This window comes from Eucalyptus grandis, chromosome 8, assembly GCF_016545825.1.
Source record: "Eucalyptus grandis isolate ANBG69807.140 chromosome 8, ASM1654582v1, whole genome shotgun sequence".
NCBI lineage: Eukaryota > Viridiplantae > Streptophyta > Magnoliopsida > Myrtales > Myrtaceae > Eucalyptus > Eucalyptus grandis.
This window is the reverse complement of record NC_052619.1, coordinates 65,391,258-65,416,351: the sequence shown is the minus strand read 5'-3', so window position 1 is coordinate 65,416,351 and position 25,094 is coordinate 65,391,258. Positions and strand designations below refer to the sequence as shown.

The 25,094-nt window shown below is 40.4% G+C and overlaps 3 protein-coding genes across 3 annotated transcripts; 2 read left to right on the top strand and 1 right to left on the bottom strand.

The window, feature by feature from the left end:
- The first annotated feature begins 1,538 nt into the window (after positions 1 to 1,538).
- Positions 1,539 to 2,492, top strand: LOC104414717 (glutaredoxin-C1). Its single transcript, XM_010025879.3, has one exon. The coding sequence runs from the start codon at positions 1,638 to 1,640 to the stop codon at positions 2,016 to 2,018; it is 381 nt and encodes a 126-aa protein (XP_010024181.1). The 5' UTR covers positions 1,539 to 1,637; the 3' UTR covers positions 2,019 to 2,492.
- An 11,097-nt stretch (positions 2,493 to 13,589) lies between these two features.
- Positions 13,590 to 16,575, bottom strand: LOC104417317 (GRAS family protein RAM1-like). Its single transcript, XM_039298944.1, has 2 exons — positions 15,269 to 16,575; positions 13,590 to 14,844 (listed from the first exon to the last, which is right to left on the bottom strand). Exons 1-2 carry the CDS (start codon positions 16,235 to 16,237, stop codon positions 13,723 to 13,725), a joined length of 2,091 nt encoding a protein of 696 aa, XP_039154878.1. The 5' UTR covers positions 16,238 to 16,575; the 3' UTR covers positions 13,590 to 13,722.
- A 6,201-nt stretch (positions 16,576 to 22,776) lies between these two features.
- LOC104414716 (major pollen allergen Ole e 1) lies at positions 22,777 to 24,303 on the top strand. Its single transcript, XM_010025878.3, has 2 exons — positions 22,777 to 23,172; positions 23,513 to 24,303. Exons 1-2 carry the CDS (start codon positions 23,004 to 23,006, stop codon positions 23,851 to 23,853), a joined length of 510 nt encoding a protein of 169 aa, XP_010024180.1. The 5' UTR covers positions 22,777 to 23,003; the 3' UTR covers positions 23,854 to 24,303.
- The last annotated feature ends 791 nt before the right edge of the window (positions 24,304 to 25,094 follow it).

Below are 25,094 nucleotides of genomic sequence, written 5' to 3'. Positions count from 1 at the left end.
GAAGTCTTTTTGTGACACAAATACAATTTTGGATTATTTGTATCAGGATAAGTATAATTTAAATTTTTTTGCAAGAATTTTTTTATGGTATTCATCCATAATTAATAATCGAAAAGGAAAAGCAAAGCGTACAATCACTTTCACGGCTGGCGCATTCAGTGGGGTAGCAGCCAGCTTTCGAAAAAATAATAAAGACACGGGCATCATTATTGGAACTCGAAATAGGCAAATGCCCTAAAAAAACCAAGATTATCAAGCTCGATATTTCCCCTTCTTTTTTGTAACCTTCCTCTCCAAGACCAAATTCAAGAACCCTAAAAGTCTCGACCCGTCACATCACGATTCCGGGACCGAGACCATGATGATTTTTTTATTATTATTTGCCTACGATATAGAGATATAGAAAGAGAGAGAGGGAGAGGATCGTCCACGTGCCTCCATATGCCACCCCCAGAAAACCGATGATGTTTTTACATGGCTCGGTACGAAAACTGACAGCTTTCATCGATCGAGCTTCGTAAAGTAGGATCACAGCGTGAGTACATGCTTTTTCCTATTGAATTTTTCAGATGGGTATGGAGAAAAAAGAGAAAGACGTCATGCTTTCTCACCTTTCCTTCCAATTGTCAATCTAATTAGTGAATTTTTAGGGATGGACATCGCCTGTACTTAATTCATGATGCTCGTGACTTAGACCCCCGTCAATCTCGGAGGCACAATTAGAGGAATTCACCTCCACTAGATATTATCATTTGTGAAGGCAAGTTTTAGCTGTTTAGATGATGGTTCCGCATATCCCTTTACATTAACAGTATCGCAAGACATTCCTACAATCGACGAAAGAAATATTGTTAGTCATAAAAGCATTTTATCGTGTATTGCAAAATGCATAGAAGATACTATAAATTTTGCGCATTCATCTTCATCATTGATCACGTGAGATCTACATTTAGATTCACACGATTATCAGTTGAGTTGATATTAATTTATATAATATTTAATCGTGCAATAAGGAAAACTTTAAAACCTAACTGACTTTTAAAATTTTAATTTCTAAAATCCCGTTCGCAATATATCTGAGCATATGCACAAAAAACTACTGTTTTTCTATCCGTCACAATCGTGCGCTGACCAGTGATGACTCGGAGGGGCCCACTTTCATATTTCCTTTGCTGTTTCTCTTTCTCTTTCTCGTTTTTTCTTATTTTTTCGGTCCTGCCGAAACTCCACATCCCGCGTATCCATCGCAATGACTAATAACAATATCGAACCCAGGATCCTTCGACTCGAGAAAGGCTTGCCTGCACCCGGGTTCACGGACCCAAAACAGCACTGACCCGCCGATAACTAGAGAGCCTGGTGCGGGGCCCACACGATCGACGGCCACGATGGACCTGATCTGTGTGGACCCAGGTCCAGGCAAGTCTGTGCCCTTCCCACCCCCCTCTCTCTCTCTCTCTAAACTCAGATTCTCTCTCTACGTTCCTCCCTCTATAAGTACCAACCTCCATCTCCATCCATCTCTCGCTCAACCTCCCTCCCTTCCTCTTTCTCTCTCTAGCTCTCTCTCTCTCAGAAATCCTCACTCGCTCACTCACTAACTAGACAGTAGCTCACCCCTCTTTCCGCCGGAGACAATGCATTACCAGACGGAGTCGTGGAGCACGTACCTGCCGGCGGCGAGGCCCGTCGGCGACCCGGTGGAGCGCATCGAGCGGATGGCGGCGGAGAGCGCGGTGGTCATCTTCAGCGTCAGCACCTGCTGCATGTGCCACGCCGTCAAGAGCCTCTTCTGCGGCATGGGCGTCAACCCGACCGTCCACGAGCTCGACCACGACCCCCGGGGGAAGGAGCTCGAGAAGGCCCTCGCCAGGCTCTCCGGCGCGCCCCCCTCCGCCGCCGTCCCCGTCGTCTTCATCGGCGGCAAGCTCGTCGGGGCCATGGACCGCGTCATGGCCAGCCACATCAACGGCACCCTCGTCCCCCTCCTCAAGGAGGCCGGCGCGCTCTGGCTCTGATCGCCCCTCCCTCCTCCGCCGCCGCCGCCGCCGACGCCGACGCCGCCGTTAACGACCCCCCGTTTTTTTAGTGGGCTCTAACCAGGAGGAGGAAAAAAAAGAAAAGAAGGAAAAGACTAAGACGTTGACGTACACTGATGGAACGAAGAAAATGCAGAGGAAGAGGAGTTCGTTGGGCTGGTGTTTGGTCGTAGGTTGTCGCCTGTTCCGCTCCGGTTTAGGATTATGGCTGTCTTACTTTTGTTTTAGCAGAGCGTCCGGTGTCTTTTTGTTGTTGTCTTTTTGGTTTTGGTCAAAGGTCGTGCGTGAAGTATGGACAGTGTGCGCGGTCGGCTTATGTTGGTCTTCTCTTTTTTTTTTTTTTTTTTTGGGGTTTATGTTGGGTTTTCCATTGGTGACTGTAATTTGCTCCCTCCTCTGTACAGAAAGCGAAGAAGAAGTTCCCAAAAAATAGAAAATGACTTCTCCTTGCAATCACCTTTTACTATTTTGTCCTCCGTCGATGAGCATTTGTAGTCACTAGTCAGTGGCCAAAAGGGGAAAAAGAAATAAGCAAATGCAGTTAGCAACTTTCGAATCTTGTTACTGTATAATTCATATTCGGCCTGCTGTAGCAGACATACATATGTATATAGAGAGAGAAGGCGGCTTCCTTGTCCTCGTAACACAAGATCTGTACTTTTGGATTGACTGTGAGAAAATTCAGAATCCGAGTGTTGAACGAAAAAGACAAACATGCTTATCGATTGAGCATGATATGCAATTTTTGAGATTGTGTTTCTTCTCCATCAACATGGCTAATATGGGTTCGAAGGCAAGGGAATCGTGAAGCCAAGGACATTGTTAATGAGTGTATTGGGAATTGTTTAAGCATGAATAATGAGGAAGAATTCGCTTTTCCTTACTTAGCTTGTTGGACAAGTCCCCTCTTAACGAAATCATAGACGCAACGGTGCAATCACTCAATTGACAAAGTAAGTGGTACCAAAATATGTAGGGGTATATTTTCCTTCATTTATGGTTGAAGAAAAATGCTCCAACCATGCCTCTGATTTGAATGGTGGGTTTTTTTTTTTTTTTTTTTTGGTCGAATTTGGCTTGTATTTAAATGGTGGTTTATAAGTTACGAATATTGCCCAAAGATAATTGAGAGATTTTCATATCTCCCATTATTATGTATATTATGGATCGATCACGATTGAGGGTGACCCACATCATAATATAATATGGCGGTCCATTAATATATAGTCATATCACAAATCTTATAAATTACCTCACGCACTTCTCACGACCGAATCGTTATTATCTGTCCGCGGTAGCATTGACATGCCGCACCAAAACGGGTTCCAGGACGACGTCTAGCAAAAGCGCCGGCATACTCGATTTTTTCCCAACCCGACAGTGACGCGACGCTTCACCTATCTATCCACCAAACATTCGATTATCGACATGTTTTTCTCCTCGTCGTCCGAGCCAGAAGGGCAAAAGAAGAACCGCATGATGATGCGGCGTAGGGCCTAATGAGGGAGGCGGAGGCGGGTCGTAATTGGAGGTGCATGCAGTACGTGGACCGCGACGCCTCCTCTAGGGGACCATAAAGACCGGCCGTTTTCCTCGCCCGCAATCAATAATCGCGACGAACCAACCGTCCCATCTTTGACTCCGACGTTCGCTTCAATTGGGGCGGGCGTGGTGTCCCCTTGCGCCGTAGGGCCGTAAACCACGATCCATTCTCCCTTTACCACGATCCATTGATGCATAATGATTCCTAAATGATTGCGTTGGTTTCCACAATATTCACGGGGATAACAAATTATTACAAACCCAAGAATTTAGAAAAATTATTCAAAAAATCCTAAACCTATTATACTTTGGTTAATTTAATTATAAACATTTTTACTATTTGCTAATTAAGTCTAGTTGATTAATTTTAGCTGGAAATTGCTGAAATGGCCAGCCAACACATGAGAGAGAGAGAGAGAGAGTAAAGAAAATAAAAAAATTTAAATTAAATAAGAAAATCATTAAAAATTATTTAAAAGTGTTACATCAGCGCTAACTGATTATGTTAGTAATTTCTAGCAAAATTGATCAAATGAACTCAATTGAGAATAAATAAAAAAGGTTAAGAACCGAATTGGCAAAATTGAAATATTTAGGATTAAATTGGTGAAAGTGTAATAGATTTAAGATTTTTTGGACAATTTTTCTCAAGAATTCACATCATGGTTTACGTGGGTACAATAGATTAGCCTATTGACCATTGAGAAGTCTTAAACCCAATGTCAAAGCACGTGCGTTGAAGGATAGAGATTACACACCTCATCTTTTTTCGCTGACGAGGGTTTAGAATGGCATGATCTCCTTGCTCCAATTGGAAGTATGGACAAGAAAATTTGTGTGGCTCTCAGTTCCATTGAGTCGAGTCGACCTAATGCGACACGTGCGAAAGGGGCCTCCTCGTGTGCTATTTATCTAGCCAGGTTTAGGTGGGGTTCTTAAATTGGTCCTCATTGAGCTTACGCTTTCCGCATTTTTGGTAATCCGGGCCTCTGATGACTGAATTACGGAATCATACGCCATCACGGCGCAAACTTACCTAAAAATAACGTTAACGATTGATACTAGGAAGAAGAAAATTTGACCTTATTTTTTTTATGGGCCTGAGTCTATGGGTAGAGTCTACAAAATTTGTTTCCCCTCTTGAATAAAAAATAAAAAAGAAAAGAAAAAAAAGGGCCAGCTTGTGGGGTGGCTGTACCACTCTGTTGCCTATTTGGCAAACCTGTGGCACTGCAAAGCGCCAACGCCAGCTCAACGGGACTGTGCAAGTGGGCCCCCGCGAAGTAGTTGGTCCGGACTCCTCATAATTTTGGCTAATGTGGGCCCATCCGGATCCTAGCGGGGCCCAAACTCTCATGTTATCGCCTGTCACATAATCTAAGAGAGCGACAATACGAGGTCGTGTCTCTTTTGTTTTTCTTCTTTTTTTTTTTTTCCTTTTCTATTTTTAAAAAAAAAAAGTTTTTTGGTTCTTTTAGGCAGAAGATCCAGGTTGCGACAATGCTTTACTAGCCACCTAGCCCATTTGACGGATGACAACTTGATTGACATTGACTTTGTTGTTTATAAATTGAGAAAACGGCATAAATGGTACATAAACTTTAGTTCAATATGTAATATCATTCATAAACTTTCATTCGTTTAATGGTTTGTGAATTTTGATATAATATATAGTATCATCTCTAAACTTTTAATTTATTCAATAAATGCCCTGAATTATAGTCCACTGTTTCTCAAACTTTTAAATATTTTCACATAATTTAGGGGACTGCATTATTGTAATAGTTCTATGATCACATCAAACAAATTAAAAGTCTAGATTAAGCCAACGTTCGAATACTATATTGGCACAAATTAAAAATTCAGAGATGTCATTGCACATAAACCAAAGTTGCAAAAGTCATTTGTTCCGGTATCTCTTTTTTTTTTTTTTTGGTGCCACTATCCTTAAAAATATTAGTGGTGTACGTCTCGCACATTTACTTCATCCATTATGATAAAACGTTGATGTAAAATGAAAGTAAAAGCACTCGTGCGAGTCGCAGTAAAACAAAGCTCCCAAAGTGTGATTATTCAAAGTAGATGATCAACCGACATATGGAAAAGAGTTCAAGGTGTGATTATTCAACGTAGATGATCAACCGACATAAATCATTCGACGCTAAGAGTCTCGCGAGATGGATAAGATTTCTCAAGCAAGCAGTATCTTTACCACTCATATGGAGAAAAAAAAAACAAAAAACAAAAGAACCGATTCCATCCTATCTATATCCACGTTATTCTGAGTTTACAATGCCGATCGAGAGGTCAGCAATGGTCGGGATGGCGTAGAATCATTAATGATTAAAGCTTCGGACATGCCGCTTCTTCACGTGCGGCGTCTAAGTTGGCCGAATGTCTATGCCTTTTGCTCAAGTTGAGAGGAATCTGCTCTTTTATTCACTATCCGAAATATTGCGATCAGGTCCAGATGCAAGAGCATTGTATTTTTCTTCTAGCCCATGATTATACAATACTCCCTAATCTGGCCTAACGGAAGATGCGCCAGAGCCGTAGGAAACATATCGACGGTGACTCGTTTTGATCATGAGTGATGCAAGGTGGACGGAATTGATTCTCGTATGAAGTCTTGATTTTTCGGTACGTGGAACGAATTGACTTCTCGGTATGTAATTGACTATGTCGGCCACCCCCATATCAAAGGAGATAACCCAGTGTACGAAAATGTTTAAATATGAGTTATTGTGGATAATAGAGACATTATTCATTGATCGATTATTATTTTTTAGAGAAACTTTTTTAAATTATTTATTTTTCACGAAACATAAGAATCCTAAGATCAAATAGATTTATTATTCGGTGAAAATATAGATGTCCCAATGCATGTGATTGGCCACAAACAAAGGAGTTAGAATGGGGCAAGCAAGGGGCTGTTGCAAATTCCCATTATTCGACAAAATCCAACCCAAGTTTTAAATTTCATGTAATCCTTTTTACGATGGGCTTTGGCGATCCAGTCCGCCACCTTATCTGAGAACAGTCTCATCTGGGCCTAGACTTTCTTGATAAGTAGACTCATCTCCCACAAGGGCTGATCCATGCTACTTAGATATCTTATCGGATCACATTGAAGAGTAATTTAAAGTAGCTTGTGATCTTGATCGAATGCATTCTATAATCCCCAACAAAGTGAGCACTTTAGTTTGCATAGCAAAGGACGCCTTGACCATGTGTGCAAAAACATCGACAAGAAGATCCGAGCTTTCATGACACGCGCACACTATGACACATTCGTTTTCCCCATCAAGGCAAGAACCGTTAACATGTATCCTCAAAATCCCCAGTTCTGGTTGCACCCCGGTGCTATCTTGTTCGATTGAAACTCTGGTCTTCATTTAGGCCTCGTTACCCCAGTGAGCGACATTTGCATGCATGCCAACTACTGATCCCAACAGGTTTCCAGTGTTTGATCCTCTTTCTAGATTTGCCAAAGGACTATCGAGAGGAAAATGTTTGATTTTGAGTTAGGGCATATGTCTGCCAATTTTATTTTTACCATAGAGCTCAAGGTATCGAATATGATGAGATCCACACTCTTCTCTTTGTTCTTATTATAAACACTGTGAAGACCATTGTTTTTGGAATTAGTGTAGACAAGTCTATATGCTGTGGTTTGAGATCCCAGCAAGATTACTAGTATTTTTCCTTGCAAGTCTTGATCAAATCTATCTTTGCTCCTCCTTTACAATTAGATCGGCAACCATGCATGGTTCTCCTTGGCTAGCCAATCCACATATTGGTTCGCTTTTAAGCCATTTGTCTTCTTTGATCTTTTATACACTCCCATTGCCTACAACTATATCCCACATAACTGGGGGTTGTATGGCTTCTCTGTTATGAAATCGCATGCCAATTCCAAAAAAATACCGAAAGTGAACTATCCGCTAGGTAGAATACAATAATAAAATAATAGAATCAGAAGAACACGGTAGAAAATTTATTATCCAAATTTACTCAAATCTAGGCTATGTCATCGTGCAGAGGCACTTTGTGAATTCACTAAACTTCAAAGAAAGTTGGAATATAACAATGATCTTCTCTCAAGATCATAATACAAAAAGAATGAAAACCCTCACAAAGATAAAACTTACTTTTTTCTTCTTTCCTTTTCTTTTCTCTCCATTTTCTTTCTCAGCGTCTTGATGGCTGGCCTTTTTCTATTGTTAATATAAATGTATAGCTTTTAACCTAAAATCAAATCTAATTGAAAAGACAAAAAAGCCCTTAAAAAGATTTGGCTTTATCTACAACAATCTCCCATTGAAGACAAATATACCTAGTATACTAAGCAACTTTGCATCAATTTTCTTCAAAAAACTAATAACTGAAAAACTTGTGCCTCTACGATACTCCTCATCAATCAACATGGAGTAATACCAATGGTAGTAGCACACTTCTCTCTATCTACTACCTTAGTCAACATGTCAGCTAGATTCTTCGCGCCATCAATCTTCTGTAGCATTAACTTATTATCTTTCAATGCTGACTTAATAAAATAATAACGCTTCTTGATATGTCTAGTCCTTAAGTGATAAGCTACATTCTTTGCTAAGTGCAATGCACTTTAAATATTACTCCACAATGTACTGATTGACTGTTTCCGATATAACTCCTCTATGTAATCTTATAATTACATGATTTCCTTGGAGACTTACTTTGCTTCTGTTGTTGATAGAGCCACTACTTTTTGTAGTTGAGATACCTAACTTACTATTGTACTTGCAATTGTAAAAATATATCAAGTGGTACTCTTATTATTATCTCGATCACCTGAGTGATCCATATCCACATAACCCTACAATTTTAGAGATGTATTATCATAACAAAGAGAATAATTTGATGTACCTGCTACATATCTCATCTCAATACCCATTTCATTGCATTTCAATACTCTCTATCTGGGTTCTACATATATTGACTCACAACTCTCATTGCCTGTGCAATATCTAGTCTTATGCTCAACATAGCATATATCAAACTCCTAACTACTGATATATGGAACTACTGCTATTTTATTTTTCAAAGCTTGAGTGCTCGGACACATATCCTTGGAAAGTTTAAAATGACTCGCTAGAGGTGTCACAATTGGTTTTGCCTTATTCATGTTAAATCTTTATAACACCTTGTTCATATAATCTTCCTACAACATGCATTATTTATTATTTTTCCTTTCCCTGATGATTCTCATGCCTAAAATATTTTTGGCCTCTCCCAAGTTTTTCATAACAAACTACGATGATAACATCTTTTTCACTTCTACGATTCTCCTTATATTGAAGCTAACCACCAGCATGCCATCCACATATAAAGAGAGATATACGATATCATCATTGTCATACTTGCAAAAATAAATACAATGATTAGACTTGTTGTGTGCAAATTCTTTTTCTTCTATGAAACCATCAAACTTTAGGTACCATTATCGCATAGCTTATTTCAAGTCATACAATCTTTTCTTCAAGTGACATATCGTGTGCTCCTTACTTTTGACTTCAAAACTCTTAAGGTGCACCTTGTATAATTCTTCATCTAAGTTACCATGTAAAAACTCTATTTTCACGTCTACTTGCTTAAGATGAAGATCCTCCATTAGAACTATTCTTGTATTATATCTAATACTACCATCTGCTTCATTCTTAATCTTATACACCCACTTGTTTAACAAAGCTTTTTTACCAGTGGACAACTACTCCCAAGTTTTGTTCTAAAGTAACGAGCTCATGTCATCTTTCATAGTATGCTTCCACTGCAAGTGAGATATGTCTTTCTTTGCCTCATCATAAGTCTCTGGTTTTTCCGCATCTATATATAAGATATGGCTTAGAACAATATTAGTTGATGGATCAACGATTACCTTTGAGTTTTTCACACATGTAGACCTCCTTAAAATAGGTACTTTAGGGTTGTTAATTTATCCCGAATCATGGCGTTTCTCTAGAACTGTCGCCTCACTGATAATAGGCTTATCTTGAACCTCTTCTTCAAATGCACTTTGATCTAATGGAACCATCTTCATGGGCATTGTGTCCAACTCAACATATTATGGTTCCACTGGCTTTTCATGCTTTGTTTGACGATCCTTGTACCTCTTTTCTTTATGGAATATCACATTTCGATTGTGGATGACTTTGTCATTTGCATAATTCCAAAGTCTATAGCCGTACTCATCACCACCGTCTCCAATAAAGATGCACTTCTTGGACTTATCATCAAGTTTCTTCATATTCTCCTTGTCAATCAAAGAATATGTAAAACAACCAAACATTTTCAGATGTGAATAATTAATCATTTTACTTGGTTACCACTCTTGTGGTATTTCTCCATTTAATGCATTAGATGGACTCATTTGATAAGATAAACACTTGCATCAACTGTGGCAGTACATAAGTGTAGCGAGAGACTCGAGTATAGCATCATGCATCTTGCACATTCTAGAACAGTCATGTTCATCCTCTTAGCTATATTGTACTCTTGAGTAGTTCTACGAATAGTTTTCAACCCATGTATGTCTTCTCAACTTAAATATTCTGCAAATTCCTTATTCGTATATTCACAACCATTATTAGACTTCAAAACTTTAATTTGATAACCCATCTCCTTTTCTACTATGGTCATCCACATTTTGAACATCCCAAATACTTTTAATTTTTCTCTAAGAGCATAAATCCAAACCTTCCTTGTTGCATCATCGATGAATGTGACAAAATATCTCTTATCATCATAAAAGAGTTCCCGAGCCGATCCCCACACATTATTATGAACTAATTTTAACTTTCGTTCTTTATTTTGTCACCCATTTAGTTAAAAAATAACTACCTTTTGTTTTTCATAAATGCAACTTTCACACAAATCTAATTCAACTTTTTGCAAACCCGGAAGTAATTTCTTCGAATGTAACTGCTTTACACATTTTTCACCAAGATGTTTCAAACGATAATGCCAAAAAGTAAACAAATTACCTGTAGCCATTGTAGTTACAATCATATCATTGATATTGTTTCCTTGGAGTATACTCGTACGCTTTCCTTTTGCTACTACTCTTGCCCTTGAGATTATCTTCTATTCTCCACATCCAAAGGTTGTCATCAAATCTTCTTGGTCAAGTTTATTGGTTCAGATCAAATTTTTCTTTAATTCTAGAATATGCCTAGTTTCACACAGAACTAAATGTCCTCCACCTGAAATGTTCATAGTCACAATTCCTTTTTTAACAATTGGACACATGTGGCCATTTTCCATAACTATTTGCCCAAAATCTCTATTGGCATAATTATCATATATGTCTCTTTGCGAGGTACGATGGAAAGAAGCACATGAATCAATAAACCACTTGATTGTCATCAATTCAAACCTTGAAAATAAACACAAGTTCTTTAGTAAATGGTCATTGCTAATCACATTAGCTTATTGATTCTCATCTTGTTGCTTCTTTTTGTAGGCTTTACACTGAAACCTCCGGTGTCCAGTTTGGTAACAAAACCAACACTCATCTTTTGCAACTGTCTCTTATCCCTTGATTGTGACCTACTGCGTCTACTGAATTTCCTTTGCTTTTACTTCCTTCACAATTCTTTACTACTACAGAAAAATTATCTCCACTTGAGACTTTCCTTCATATCTCTTCATCCATGATGCTGCTCATAGCTTCATCCAGAGTCAAATCATCCTTCATAGTGCTCGAAATTCCTTGCATTGCGGCATTATAGCTTTTTGGAAAAGAACATAAAAATTATAAAGCTTGGAACTTCATATCTAGATTTATGCTTGCGAATTCCAACTGACTCATGACCTGTGTGAAACTATTAATATGCTCTACTATAAAATCTCTATCAGATAACTTCGTATTAACTAGTTTCTTTAGCAAAAATACATGATTTGATGTGGATGGCTTCTCATACATATTTGTTAGAAAATTCATGACTTCTTTTGCAGTCTTTGCTTTCGTGATGTGGTATCCTGTCTTTTCGTCAATCCTAGACAAATTGCACTTAATGCCTTTTGATCAAAAGTTTTCCATCTGACTTTTGCTGTCGGATTTACTTCCACCATCTCGGGTTTCCGACCCTCAAGTGGTGCATAGAGATCTTTTTTATAAAGATAATACTTGATTTGAACCTGCCATCGAACTTATCGATTTTGCTTTTATCTTCTACCATATTATTTGCTTTTAATCGAACACCACCAAAAATCCCTTGATGTTCTCGATTAGCCAACCTAGGCTCTGATATCAGTTGTTACGAAATCGCACGCCGATTCCAGAAAAATACCAAAAGCAAACAATCCACCGGACAATATAATAATAAAATAACATAATCAGAAGATCATGCTAGAAAATTTGTCATCAAAGTTCACCCAAACTTGAGCTACGTCTCTGCACAAAGGTACTCTGCAAATCTACTAAACTTTGAAGAAAGTTGGAATACAACGATGATATTTTCTTAAGATCATGGCATAAAGAGATTGAGAACCCTCATAAGGAAAAAAAATCACTTTTTTCTTCTCTCTTTTTCTTTTCTCTCTATTTTCTTTTAGAGTCTTGATGGCTAGTGTCTTTTTATCACTAATATAAATATGTAGCTTTTAACCTAAAAGCAAATTTAATGGAAAAGACAAAATAGCTCCTAAAAAAGATTTGACTTCATCTATAACATTCTCTACCCATGATAATATTTCCCCATCCCCAAGAGGGTCTAGCAATTTTCCCTGTATGTATGCTGGAAATCACAATGGGAAAAATTATAAGCCCTTCAGTAATTAGTTTCAAAGAGTGAAGGGTTGTTGAGCTATCCTCCAAGTTTGATTTCCCAACATGGCTTTATCAAACACTAGCAAGTTCCTAAATCCTAAACCACCACTGCCTTTCCTGCCTTTCAAAATATCCCAACGATTTGACTAGTTCAAACATGATAAGTTTAGGCAACGTTTTTCACTGTAACATATACATTTCAAGCCCTTCCATGTGTGGGCCTTAAGTGAGACCCACTCAATCCTATGTCTAATACCATCTTTGGCTGCAACTCTTTTACTGGTCCATTGCATACTACCATGTTTGCTCACTGTAATACTACAACCCTATTGTAGCCAATCTGCAAAAGCTATTTACATTGTCATATAATTGCTCCAACACCACATAACTAAAGGTGCAACAAGTGTAACAACTATTCTCAAAGTGTTCATTCCCTCTTCTCTCTTACTTTAGCGATATCTGGACAGTGCAATGCTATCAATATCCAGTGCTATTAAGGGCCAAAGAAGCATATGGGTGGGCTGCCTACTAGGGGTTCGCCGTTTGCTTCGTGTCTTACTTTACGGATTAATGCGGTAATTCATGAGTTTGATGAGCGCATAACGTAAATCCTCGTAATTTTGCATACGCTCGACCTTATCCGACCAATAGTGAACATTAATGGGGCCGTTTTACATAAATCACAACGCACGTGAAACTAAAATTGAAATTCAGTTAGGCCAATGTTAGCAAGTTTCTTTGATCGACACTGAATGAACGAGACATACACACAGCCTAGTTGCAAAAATCGAAATCTTCACGCGAGTGATTCAATTACCAGCGTTTTTTTAAACATAATATATAAAAATTAGTACGAATGTCGTGTCCTTCTTTGTGGATACCATCCTACTTTTTTATTCTACTTCTCGTCTTGGTTTTTCAGGTGGCAAATCTCGACTTTTTCCTTATCCTATTTAACCTAAATTCAGAGGCCTAAAATCCAACACTCACGACATAAAATGGTCGGAAAAATCAACGGCAATAATACTTTATTGAACTCCCTCCTACATTATTCGCCAAGAAACACAACAAATTTGGTTAGCAATCGCACATATGCTAAGCCCATTTTGTTTTCTCTAGAAAATATATACAATTAATCCCCCCCCGGCAAAAAAAAAAAAAAAAAAATTCCTTCTCTATGCTCCATCTTCTTTTCTGTGTAATCTCTTTCCAACTCTTTCCATTAATTTTAACTTCCACGAAACCGGTCCATTGCGTAAAAAGCAGAAATCAACAAGGGCAAAAGAGACAAACTGCACGTAGAGAGAGGGAAAGAAGAAGGAAAAGCTTAAATTTTTAACACCGCCATGCAGACGCGGCCATGATGGCCCTATCTTGCCAACCCAAGAGCAAGCAGCCCTTGTCCTCCGTCAACCGGTACCCGTCGCTCGAGTACAGGTCCAGCAAGATCTTCGACTGGGTCACCGCGTTCCCGCTCAGCGGCACCCCCTTGAACCCCTTCCCCTCCATCGCCTTCCTCCACTTCTCGAGCCGCTCATGCCGCACCGTCCGCTCCGCCCCCTCGCATGCCACCACGTTCCGTATCTCCGGTGCGAAGATGTACTGCTCCACTTGCGCCCTCTGCGCCGAATCCGGCGGGAACGTGGCGTCCAGTGAGTCGAAGATGGCCGAGTAGTAGTGCAGCGCCTCGAGGAACCGGCCCAGGAAGTAGGGCCCGTTGTGGCTCGCCTCCTGCTCGACGAGGGTCACGATGTTCGGGGCCTGGTCGCGGATCATGGAGAGCAGGCTCCCGAGGCAATGTGCGGGGACGCGGTGGAGGCGGTTCACGGAGCTCACTGCCAGTGCCTCCCCGACCCGTCGGTTCAGCATGTGGGGCTTGAGGTCCTCAAGCTGCTCGCCCACCGGGTGGAACTCAAAGGGGATATGGAGGGAGTGGGCGAGCTCCGTGAGGCACCGGCCAGTCTCGCACACGGCCTCGATCTCAGGGCCGACTCCGGTTATTCGAAGGAAGGGGGCCCCTGCGGGCCGGGCAGCGAGGGCCTGCATGAAGGCTGGCCACTGGTAGCCCTGGTGGATGTCCAGGTCAATCACGTGGACGCGCTCCTCAAACTCGATCGCCTCAAAGATGACTTGGTTCGCGGTGAAATGCGCAAATTTTATGTAGGGGCAGGCCTGGTAGAGGATTTGGTAGTACTTGAGGATTTCAGGGGAGTTTGGGGGGAAGGGTGTGAAGGGCTTGGCTGAGGACGAGGTGGGGCGAGTGGTGAGGGTGGCGGTGAGGCGGGCACTCAGGGCTTCGGTGAAGCAGGAGGCGACACGTTGCATGGAATCGCCGATGGGCGAGACGATGCGGTTGAGGTGGTGGAGGTACTTCCGGGCCAGCATGTAGTCATCTTTGGCCACTGCTTCAGCACACGCGAGGAGGAGGTGCACTAGTTGAAGCCCACTGTCTTGTTCCTGAGATAGAAAGAAAATTATATGCAGATATACGATCAGATTTCTTCTCTTTTGGATGATTATTCAGTGATATTAAAAAAACATAATACCAATTAGAAAAAAAAAAAAAAAAAAAAAAAAAGGAAAAGGTGCTGATGATATGACACAAAGACTGAAATGGTAAAAGATTTTCCATAGAAAATTAGGTAATTAGTATGTATTTCCCGCGATAAGTACGATAAAATATGATATTCCGTTTATTTTGTAGCAAATGAATTATTTGAAATTATCTTTCTGAAAATGATGGCTTGTACCAACATGAAATTATCTTTGCACTCAGTCCCCACACGGATGCACCGGGCCTTACGAGATCTAGCCTAAGAAGGTCGGATTATGAGGATGAATCAAATGATCTTGTAATCAGATGAACGATGGAGAGAGATACCTGTTCGGAGCCAATAGCTATGGGCATCATTAAAGTGTCAGCCATGTTTTGCTGATGCTGATGGGTCGACTGATCATGTTGCTGTTGCCACTTCTCGTGGAGGTGCTCTTGTTGCAGCTGCTGAGACAGAGGCATCTGCGAACTCGACACACAGCTCATCTGATGGTACACGTCGCCCTCTTGAGTGAGCTGAGACGCGCTGCCCACTGTCTCGCTCATCGGCCCGCCATACCTCGGTCCTACAGACACGCACTCCAGCATTGGGCTGGCGTCGAACTGCGAAGGGTACACCCCGAACTCATCCTTCTGGTAGTCCTCCAAGTAGTCCTCGATAGCAGGCAGAGCAAGATTACTACCAACTTGCATATACTGATTATGATTGTTATTACTATTGCTGCTGCGGTTGTCGTTGTTATTAATATTGCTATTGCTGCTGCTATTGTTGTTGTTGTTGTTGGTGGTGGTGGTGGACGAATTGTTGACCTTGTGGAGAGGGCTCATGCCCTTCCCTCGGAGCAGGCTGAGCGGCGACGAGAAGAGCCGTGGCGGAGAGTACCACGAGAGTGACTGCCCTTGGATGTTGTTGGCATAGGTCAAGCTGTTGATGTAGCTGAAGTTCGGGCTGTGAGGTAACGATGAAAGATTACCGTCGGTACCACTGGGGGCCCTCACTGGGGAAGAGATCATGAAGTCACCATCGAGCTGGTCGGAGAAGAAGGACTCGAGGAGGGCGGTCGTGGGGGACTGGACCTCGGCTTCTTCCTCCATCTGGGCCTTGAGCGACGGGAAGCTGAGGCTCGGCGGGGTCAAGCTGCCGCTACGATCCATCTCAGTCGGAGGAGGCGTCTTCTTGGAATCTGCGAGGGAGAGGGACGACGAGCCAGTCGGCGACGTCGACAGGTGGTTCTTGCTGGCGCATGAGCTCTCGCTCTTGAGCGACCCCATGCTGCCACACAAAGAATTGATCATGTCCTCTCTCTCTCTCTCTCTCAAAAGGTCTCATTCACCGAAACTTTGGAGAAGTAAAAGAAGGAGGAGCTTTAATGGGGACGGCGGCGGTTCGGGGAGTGATGGGCCATTGGTGTTTTCTAGAGTTTCTCGAGTTCTAGAGCTTTTTCTGCAAGAAAAAGACTCTCGTTTGGAGGCATTCTCTCTCTACCCTTTTGTCCGCACGTACAGACGACGGCGAGAGAGAAAGGATGAGCGAGAGAAGACGAGACGAACTGCAGACGTAGTTCCATGCGATCGGAGGGGATGCGCCAAATCCCGCCTACGTTTTCATCATCGCCTCGTGCCCGAGGCGAAGCTGTAATCTAGGGCTCGTTCCTTGTCGTTTCTGGCGCGCTTTCGAATTATGCTTCCAAAGTAAGGGACAAAAGGGATAGAGAAAATTATCTCCATTTTGATTGGTGGGGCCCGGTGAATTTTCCTTGGGCCGGCCCCAATCTCGAGCACAAGGCGAAGGATAATATTAGTTTAATGCACCTTTTTCTTATTGCCACAACTAATAAATGAAATAATAATAAAAAAGGGAGGAGGGGAAATAGAAATAGAAATAGGAATAGTAGTAGTACTATTGGCTTAGTTGGGAGCGTTTGATTGGTGGTTTAGAAGAGTTAAAAGGAGTGAATATGCCACGGGAGATTCAAAGATGAGAAGGGACGAAACCTTTCGATCGGGAAACAGACGGGATGTCGCCATTCATGATGGTCCGGGAAGATAGAAATACCCCTCCCCCCCAAAGAAGGAAAACCCTAGAATTAATAATTAAAATAGAGATTAAAATCACAAAAAAAAAACTCTAAATTATACCCATTATGACAAAAATATTTTGAAATTTCTTTATGTCACTAAAAACCCTAGACTTGCTTATTGTGACATAAATACCACAAATTTTGTGTCATAAAAAATCATGAACTTATACTAGCTTGACATATATATTTAGGATGAAATTGAAATATATTGTATATATGTCATGCATATATAAGTTTAGAATTTTCAATGACAAAAAAAAAAAATTGAGGATATCCGTGTTATAGTGGGCAAGTTTATGATTTTTGGTAATGCAAGAAAAAAGTTTGATATATTTGTATTATAGGCTGCATAGTTTGAAACTTTTTTTTTTATAGTATTTGCTTTAATAATGATAAAAGAACTAAAAAAAATCACGCAAGAGATCAGGAGGGTCTCTCAGATTTAACTCGATAAAGAGAAAAAGGAGGGGGAGAAATAGAATAAGATTATCTGGAAGCGGGGAGAGCGAGGGGAGAGGACAAGAGAAGGGAATGAAGGACATGGGCAACATCGTCGGATGTGGCGTCGGTGTCGCCGCCCCTCCCCGCCTTGTATTTGCCCGCGGTCGTCGTGCGTTTGTCCTGCTCGCCTCTCCTGTCGTCCCCCCCCTCCCCTTACTACACGTATCATCATCTCCTCCTTTTCTTCACTTTCCAATCTTTCCCTTAGTTGATAACTTTAGAAATGAAGTTTCGGGAAGATGCGTTACCGCCCATTAACTGAGGGGAAAACGTCTCTTTTGGTTGTCTTTTCACCACCTCAAGCGAAATACATTCGTCCCCGATCGATTGTCGATTTGATCGGCGTTGTTGAGGGAAATGTATAGTCCTATTTGTTAAGGATGCGCATGGTAACGTTTTTTGGTTGGAGTTCTTTTCTATTTTTATTTCGGAGAATAATTTATGAGTAAAATAAGGTATTTGGTAACTATACAAAATTTATATTCTTGAAATGGAAATGTGTTTGATTTTTTATTTTTTTTTATTTATTATTTTTTATTCTTGCTCACGGATCGTCGCCGCCGCCACCCGTTGCCGTTGCCCGCAACGGCGGTCGAGGAGCGGCGACAATGGGCAGCCGGTGGTTGGCAGCGGCAACGCCGGTCGGTGGCAGTCATCAGAGGTCGAGGTTGGCCGGTGGATTGTGGGCGGTAGCAACGACGATCAGATGGTGGCAGCGACAATGGTCGCCGTCGATGGGGCAACAGTCAGCGATGGTCGACAGTCGATCAACGATGGTTGCGGCCGGCCGAAGGTGGCTGGTAGTTGGCAAGCGGCCACCCAAGGCCGCAGCAAGCAAGAAAACTAAATGACAAAAAGAAAAAAAAAAATTGACTTATTTCTAGAAATTTTTTCGAGAATAAGAAGTTACTTTTTTTTTTTTTGTTTATCTTCTAAAATGTTTCGAGAATAAAAGTTTTACCAAATGAATTTCTATTCATTTTTTTGTTCCGGAGAACAAAAGAACAGAAATTGAGAGAAACAAAAATGTTATCATGCAGGCCTTTTCAAGTGTTTTTGAAAATCTAATGCACATCATGACCCGTGTAATATATGAGCCGTAAATTTAGTACAATATATTATTAGTTAAACCCAAAGCCAGCCCATGTCTCTTATAGAAGCTCAAGCCCAAGCCCAAGCCCAAGCCCAAGCCATCTTATATCTTCTTCAACAGATGAAGATGATGCAGCCAACGCGAAAAGAACGTGAAGGAAAATGGGGAAAAGAGCGAGGGAGAGAGAAAAAGGCGGAAACGGGAAAATTTTGGCGTGCTCACTAACATCGTTTGCAATGCCGGTGAGTGATTGAAATCTTTAATCGTCTATTTAAGGGAATTGTCGAAATTAAGGCTTGAAACTTGAATTTAGGTCAATTATGATTTGTTGTGTTTGATTGGAGAGTTTTTGGGTGGCATATATATAGTTTAGGATATTGTGAACTATAGCACCTTAAAGATTTCAATTTGAGATTATAGTTTGCCAGAAACGAAATTTTCAACTTTATCGTGAATGTTGATAAGATTTCAAACAATACCATGTCGTCCGAAAACTCTCCAATCAAATCTAAAGCCTTAATTTCTATAATTTCTTTAAATAGATGATTAGAGGTTTTGATCATTTACTGACGTTGCAAAACGATGTTAATTTGGCTTGATGAGTCGTCCGGATCGTGCGCCAAAATTTTCCCGTTTCCCCCATTTTCTCTCTCCTCCTCTCTTTTTTTCCCTTATCCTTCTCGTGAAGCGACCTGGCTGCCCTTTCTTTTCTCGTTGGCAGCATCATCTTCATCAGTTAAAGAAGATATAAAATGGCTTGGGCTTGGGCTTGGACAAGAGACATGGGCTGGCTTTGGATTTAACTAGTAATATAGGCTGGATTTATGGCCCATATATTACACCTCATGACTTGGATCCATTGCATTATTTATATTGAATCCCCGTTAACATGTTCGTTCCGAGTCTATGTATCAGGCTATTCTATCCTATATGTAGGCATTTATTACACCATTTTCAATTTTGAACTGTTCAAACTGCCATAGTTAATTTTTATTCTTGTAGTTGTGCACCAACAAAAGTCGCTTCTTCCCTCTATACTTCAGACCGTTCTTGAATTGAGAGAAAGATATAAAATTCAATTGCAAGATTCATAATCTTAAATTCCACTCAAGTATATTTCTTGATACATAGAACTTCCGGGAGAATATGAGTTGGTCTCCTGAGTGACCCAATACCAGAAGATAAGTCATAAGATTAAGTCACGAGTTCACAATAGCCCAACTTATTCACATTCATAGTGCATGAGGCTTACCCCAAACACACTTGGTCTATATAGTGCTTGAGTTATCAATGATTGAACGTTAATTTTACTCAATTTCAAGATTAAAATGGATAACTTGATCAGCAACCAATAGCCATTATCCATACTATAATTGGTGCATTTTAAGAACAAATCTGCATCAACGCTACACTTCTTCGGTTCTCTCTTGATGACATGCTCGGCACCATGCTAGTAATGGCTCCGACATAGCCAAGGGTGGGCACGAGGGAAGTGAACTTGAGGGGGAGAGTAGCACAAGGAGCCTAGATTGTCAAGTAGAGGTGAGTGGAAAAGAGAAGAGGTGCTCTAGAGTTTTTTTTTTTTTTAATAAAAGGACAAAAATGGAATTACGTTAAATAAATGAAGGGCGAGATGGAAAACTAACATATTTTCATTAAACCAAGCAAGCAACATTCCGAAAATGTTACTTTTCAAGGTACCTCCAACCTTTCATTCCTCTAAAGGTCTTTGGAGAGCTTTGTAGATGCAATTACATCTTTCCAAAGCCCTCCAAAAAATAAACCAAACACTATTTGCATTTAGCTAAATCCCTTTTAGAGCCCCAAAGCCCATTCCAAATGTTGAATTAAACGGGGACTAAATCTACTCAATTTCATTATCCTCCATGCCTCCTAAAAATGTCTAGTCACTATCTATCCGCACATCCAATTCTCACTGAAAGAATTCTAGATCCAACCCAAATACGCATTTTACAAAAAAACCAAGTATAAAAAAGCCCAATTGCAGAAGTAGGCCCAACCACTGTTATCACTCTTCCCAAATTAAATTAATTCCTCCATTCCACGCCAACTTCTGTTTCCCCAAAACACCATTTCTTTTTCCGTGCGGGTAAATTTCGATAGGCACTGGTCAGTGAAAAAACTGACGGTAAAAAAAATAAAATGACCTTGTTACTTTTATCACGTAAAACAAACAAATAACAAGAACAATTCTGAAAACTAACACATTTATAGCTTCAATGCAAGAACCCAAAATGTAATGCAAGTCTTTGCACGAAGGCCTCCATTGCAACGCTTGTGTAGGGAATTTTTTTTTTTTTTTGTTGGTATAAGTAATAAATTGTGTAGGGAAGTTTGTCATTAACATCTCCCAGAAAAAGACATGAAGAGCAAGACCAGATGGACAAAGCAAAGGGCCAACCTTCCAATCTTCAAAGCAGAGTCAGAAATCCCCCCCAAATTAAGGAACCAAGGCTCAAATTAGGGCCCATGAGGAAAATCCTTTCTAGGCCATGAAACAAGACCCGCATAAATTAATCCTTTTCTTTAGCCAATCATCCATATAATTGAAATGCAAATTTTCCAATCAAAGTCTTTCAACTTTTTTATTTATCTAATCAGATTCTTCAACTTTCATATAAAGAATTCAAATTAGCTTGATCAGCAACCAATGGCCATTATCCATACTTTAATCGTTGCATTTTAAGAGCAAATCTACACCAACACTATACTTTTTCAGTTCTCTCTTGGCAATATGGTCAGCACCATGCTAGTATCGGCCTAGTATAGCCGCCATCTCCATCACGACCATTTCGAGATTCGTTCTCTCCATCTTTGGCAATGATTTTGCCAATGCTACTATCACCATATGCCATCGTGACAGGCATCGTCTACCATCGGATTCTATCCCTTGAGGAACTTGATAACACTTTATACAAATTGGGGAAATTGATTGTTTCTAATGCACTGTTTTTATCATGTTATCTTTAATCAATATAATAGAAATTAAAATATGCAACAAAACTCTTTTTATATTAGACAAAACTTAAATTACCAAATGCAGTATTTATGACAACAACCACCGAATTATTGGCGAATTATTGGCAAATTATTGGCGACAACCACCAAATGCAGTATTATATGATGCTTATTTTATGACAATGTATTTTCTTTTGCAAGGAGTGGACCCATCAAATGTGTGAGTTACTACACCATACCACCATAAAGAGAAATGAAGAAAGAGAAATCACGAGAAAGTGGTAGACAAGATTGAAAGCTTCAGCGGATGATATAGTAATTGCATTCCCTTATCTCTTCACCGGTCCAACATAGATGTTCACATGAACAGCATAAATGCCCTTTTTATCTATCCAATTCCACAGTGTGTTCTTTTCATTCCTCATTTTAAAAACTGAATCAGCTTAAACTTTTTGAACAAATGATTCCACAAAATTTAAACATAATAAGATTCTATAGGAGAATGTTAACAGTCATAGTTTTACTTAATATCTCAATTTTCTGAGTCAAAATGTAGCGTGAGTACTCCTACGATGGAAATTATTGCGTGGTCGTTCTTTATGGATGACTTGGTGGAAAAACCAATAAGTAATTTGTCAACACATAAATGTTTTGGAGCTTTTTTCTCTTTTGCTACTCAGCATGAGTCTAACATGAAACAGTTTGCAATGTGATTTTAGGTCGTTTGATATAGTAAACTTAAGTATTGTGTAAACTTGTTATACGTTATCAAAGCTATCACATATAAGAAGAAAATCAAGAGGACCCACAATGTGTTCTACTAATTTTCATATTTTTGCCTCTTGGTACAATGTAGTATATGAAACAGTTTGCAATACGGTTGGCCTAATGGCAGGAGCAACATCAGTGAGAAAATTCACCAAAATCCATTAATAATTCAGTTTACTGATAAGCCATAAGTTTAACTGAAGTCAGTTCTCCAATATATATATATATAGATCTTGAGCTTCAAGTCTTTTGTAACTTGAAGGCTTAGGAGACCTCCAAGAACAACCACCACTCATGAGTCTCTGAAAAACTAGCCCCTCTCTCTCTCTCTCTCTCTCACACACACACACAGACACCCACACACACGCACGCACGCACGCACGCACGCACGCGCACACAGAGTCCTCACATCAGCCAAAGGACATTCACGTGTCTGTGTAACTCTCTGATTGCAAGAAAAGATAAAGAAAAGCCTCTTTAACTTCTTTTGCATCAGATCAGCAGACCCAGTAGAGTCTCTTCAGTCTCCATTTATCCACACAACATTTGCCTGCAAACTATCATTCTTTAATCCTCCCTCTCTCTCTCTCTCTCTCTCTTCCTCTGAACACCTATCCACCAAGAAAAGCAAGAACCGACCATGAGTTTGAACGCACCCATTTTCTTCATCGTGTCTCTCTTCTTCATCCACTCCCTTCCTTCGCAAGTTGAACCAGCCAGGCCCAACTCCCACATCACCGTTATGGGCATGGTCTACTGTGACATCTGCTTCAACAACACCTTCTCTAGGCACAGCTACTTTCTACCAGGTGCAAAACAAGCTTCAGTTCATTCAAATGCTGTTCTTTCTTGCTTTTGCGTCTTTGTTTCTGGCAGTCCAATAAGAGGCAAATTCACAGATCATATTGCATTCTAGTGTTCAAGTCACGTACATCATAATGTCTTCGCCGGCTTCTGTTTGTTAATGCAGATTCAATTTATCAGCCAGTCTGATCCAAAGTCATTCTATTAAATATCACAAGCGAATACCGAATTGAAAGCACCATAACAAATGCAGTGACAAGCACCTTTAAATGGTCACTGCAAAAAGTTCAATTAAAATTGCAGGTTCTTGACACAACACCCTTTTTTTTGGTTGATCTAAAACAGGTGCAGAAGTGAAGATAGACTGCAAATTTGAGGCCGTGTCGCCAAAAACGATGGAGAAGATATCGTTCTCAGTCAAGAGAACCACAAATAGGTATGGGGTGTACAAGCTGGAGATACCGGCGGTGGATGGGATCGAGTGCGCCAGAGATTCAGCCATCGTGTCTTTCTGTGAGGCAAGCTTGATGGGGAGCTCATCCGATTCATGCAATGTGCCTGGCTACAGGACCACCACTGACCAAATTGCCTTCAAGTCCAAGCAAGCTAATCTCTGCATCTACAGTCTAAATGCACTCAATTATAGGCCATCCAAAAAAGATAAAAGCCTGTGTGGTGGGCGTTAAGTATACTCTGGTACCTCGTTATATGGCCTTTTCTTGCATCCTTACCACCCACTTGCCGCTTTCCCACATATACTTTTCCTTGGTATTATTGCAAGGCAAATCTTTAAGAAAGAAATCCCACTTACCTGAGGGACTTGTTTGCTTGCTAAATGCGGGGACCCATATAATCAGCAGGTTTTCAGAGAACATGTTGTGAGAGTGAAGTGAAAATGCACACTCCCAACTGTACGTGGTGATTGATTCCCCAGTCACTCAATGTCTCTCGATATGGTGTCTATTCAAGCTACATTGAGGTTTCTGTCTGTTCATATTAGGGAAAGAGAATCCACTGGAAATCTCAGGATAGGCATTACAGCAACGCAAGTTTTATTCTGTTGTCCGCAATATGTGTAATGGTGGTCCATGACACACTAAAAGATAAATCCATGCTCTGACTTGCATATGCAAACATGCTGCAAAATCGTGTATCTTCTCTCTTTGTTTCTTTCTTGACAATGCATAATGCCACATTTTTCAGTTCCAAACAAAGGTCGAACAACATAAGCAAGAAAAAGATTCCCAAAAAAACAATGACCAAAATGAAGCATGCTAATTACAAACAAGCAATGAACTCAGGGGAAGCTCAGCAGGGGAAAAACACAGTAATTTCCTCGAAGTTTGCATATAAACCTTCACACGGAAACTCTGAACCAAGCTCTTTGAAAGATGGTAGTTTTTCGTCCTTTTCTTTCCTCAAAGTTAACACGAACTTAGAGTCTAGACGAGGAAAGTAAAAGATTCAGTGGAAACCAGTGAAGATTGCGAAATTCACTATAACCATCAGTGAGGTTAACTAACTTTCGCCTGCGAGTAGTAAGGAAGCTGAGGCTCCTCGTGATTTAATGAAGCATGGGCTTGGGTCAAAATAAAGGCTATCGGATATATCAACTGCCAATTGAATAAGATAAGAAACATAAAGAAAACATATAAATGCAATTCTATCTCTTACACATGTCAAGCTGGAAGGAACAATGAACAGCCTGGTATCAAACGCTGATGCGAGCACTTTGTGTCCTATCCTTTCTTTCCTTTCATTTTTGAAGGTTAAGGCCTGGTGTCTTAGATGATAGATTGTTCCTCTTGCCAAAGAAAGTCAAGATCAGTTTTATGTTCTTTTATGTGGTGTTATGATGAAAGTTCAGTTCTATAAAGATGGACGCCAGAAAATTTGAGTTTTGGCATTTACTCGTGGTGGAAGGTTA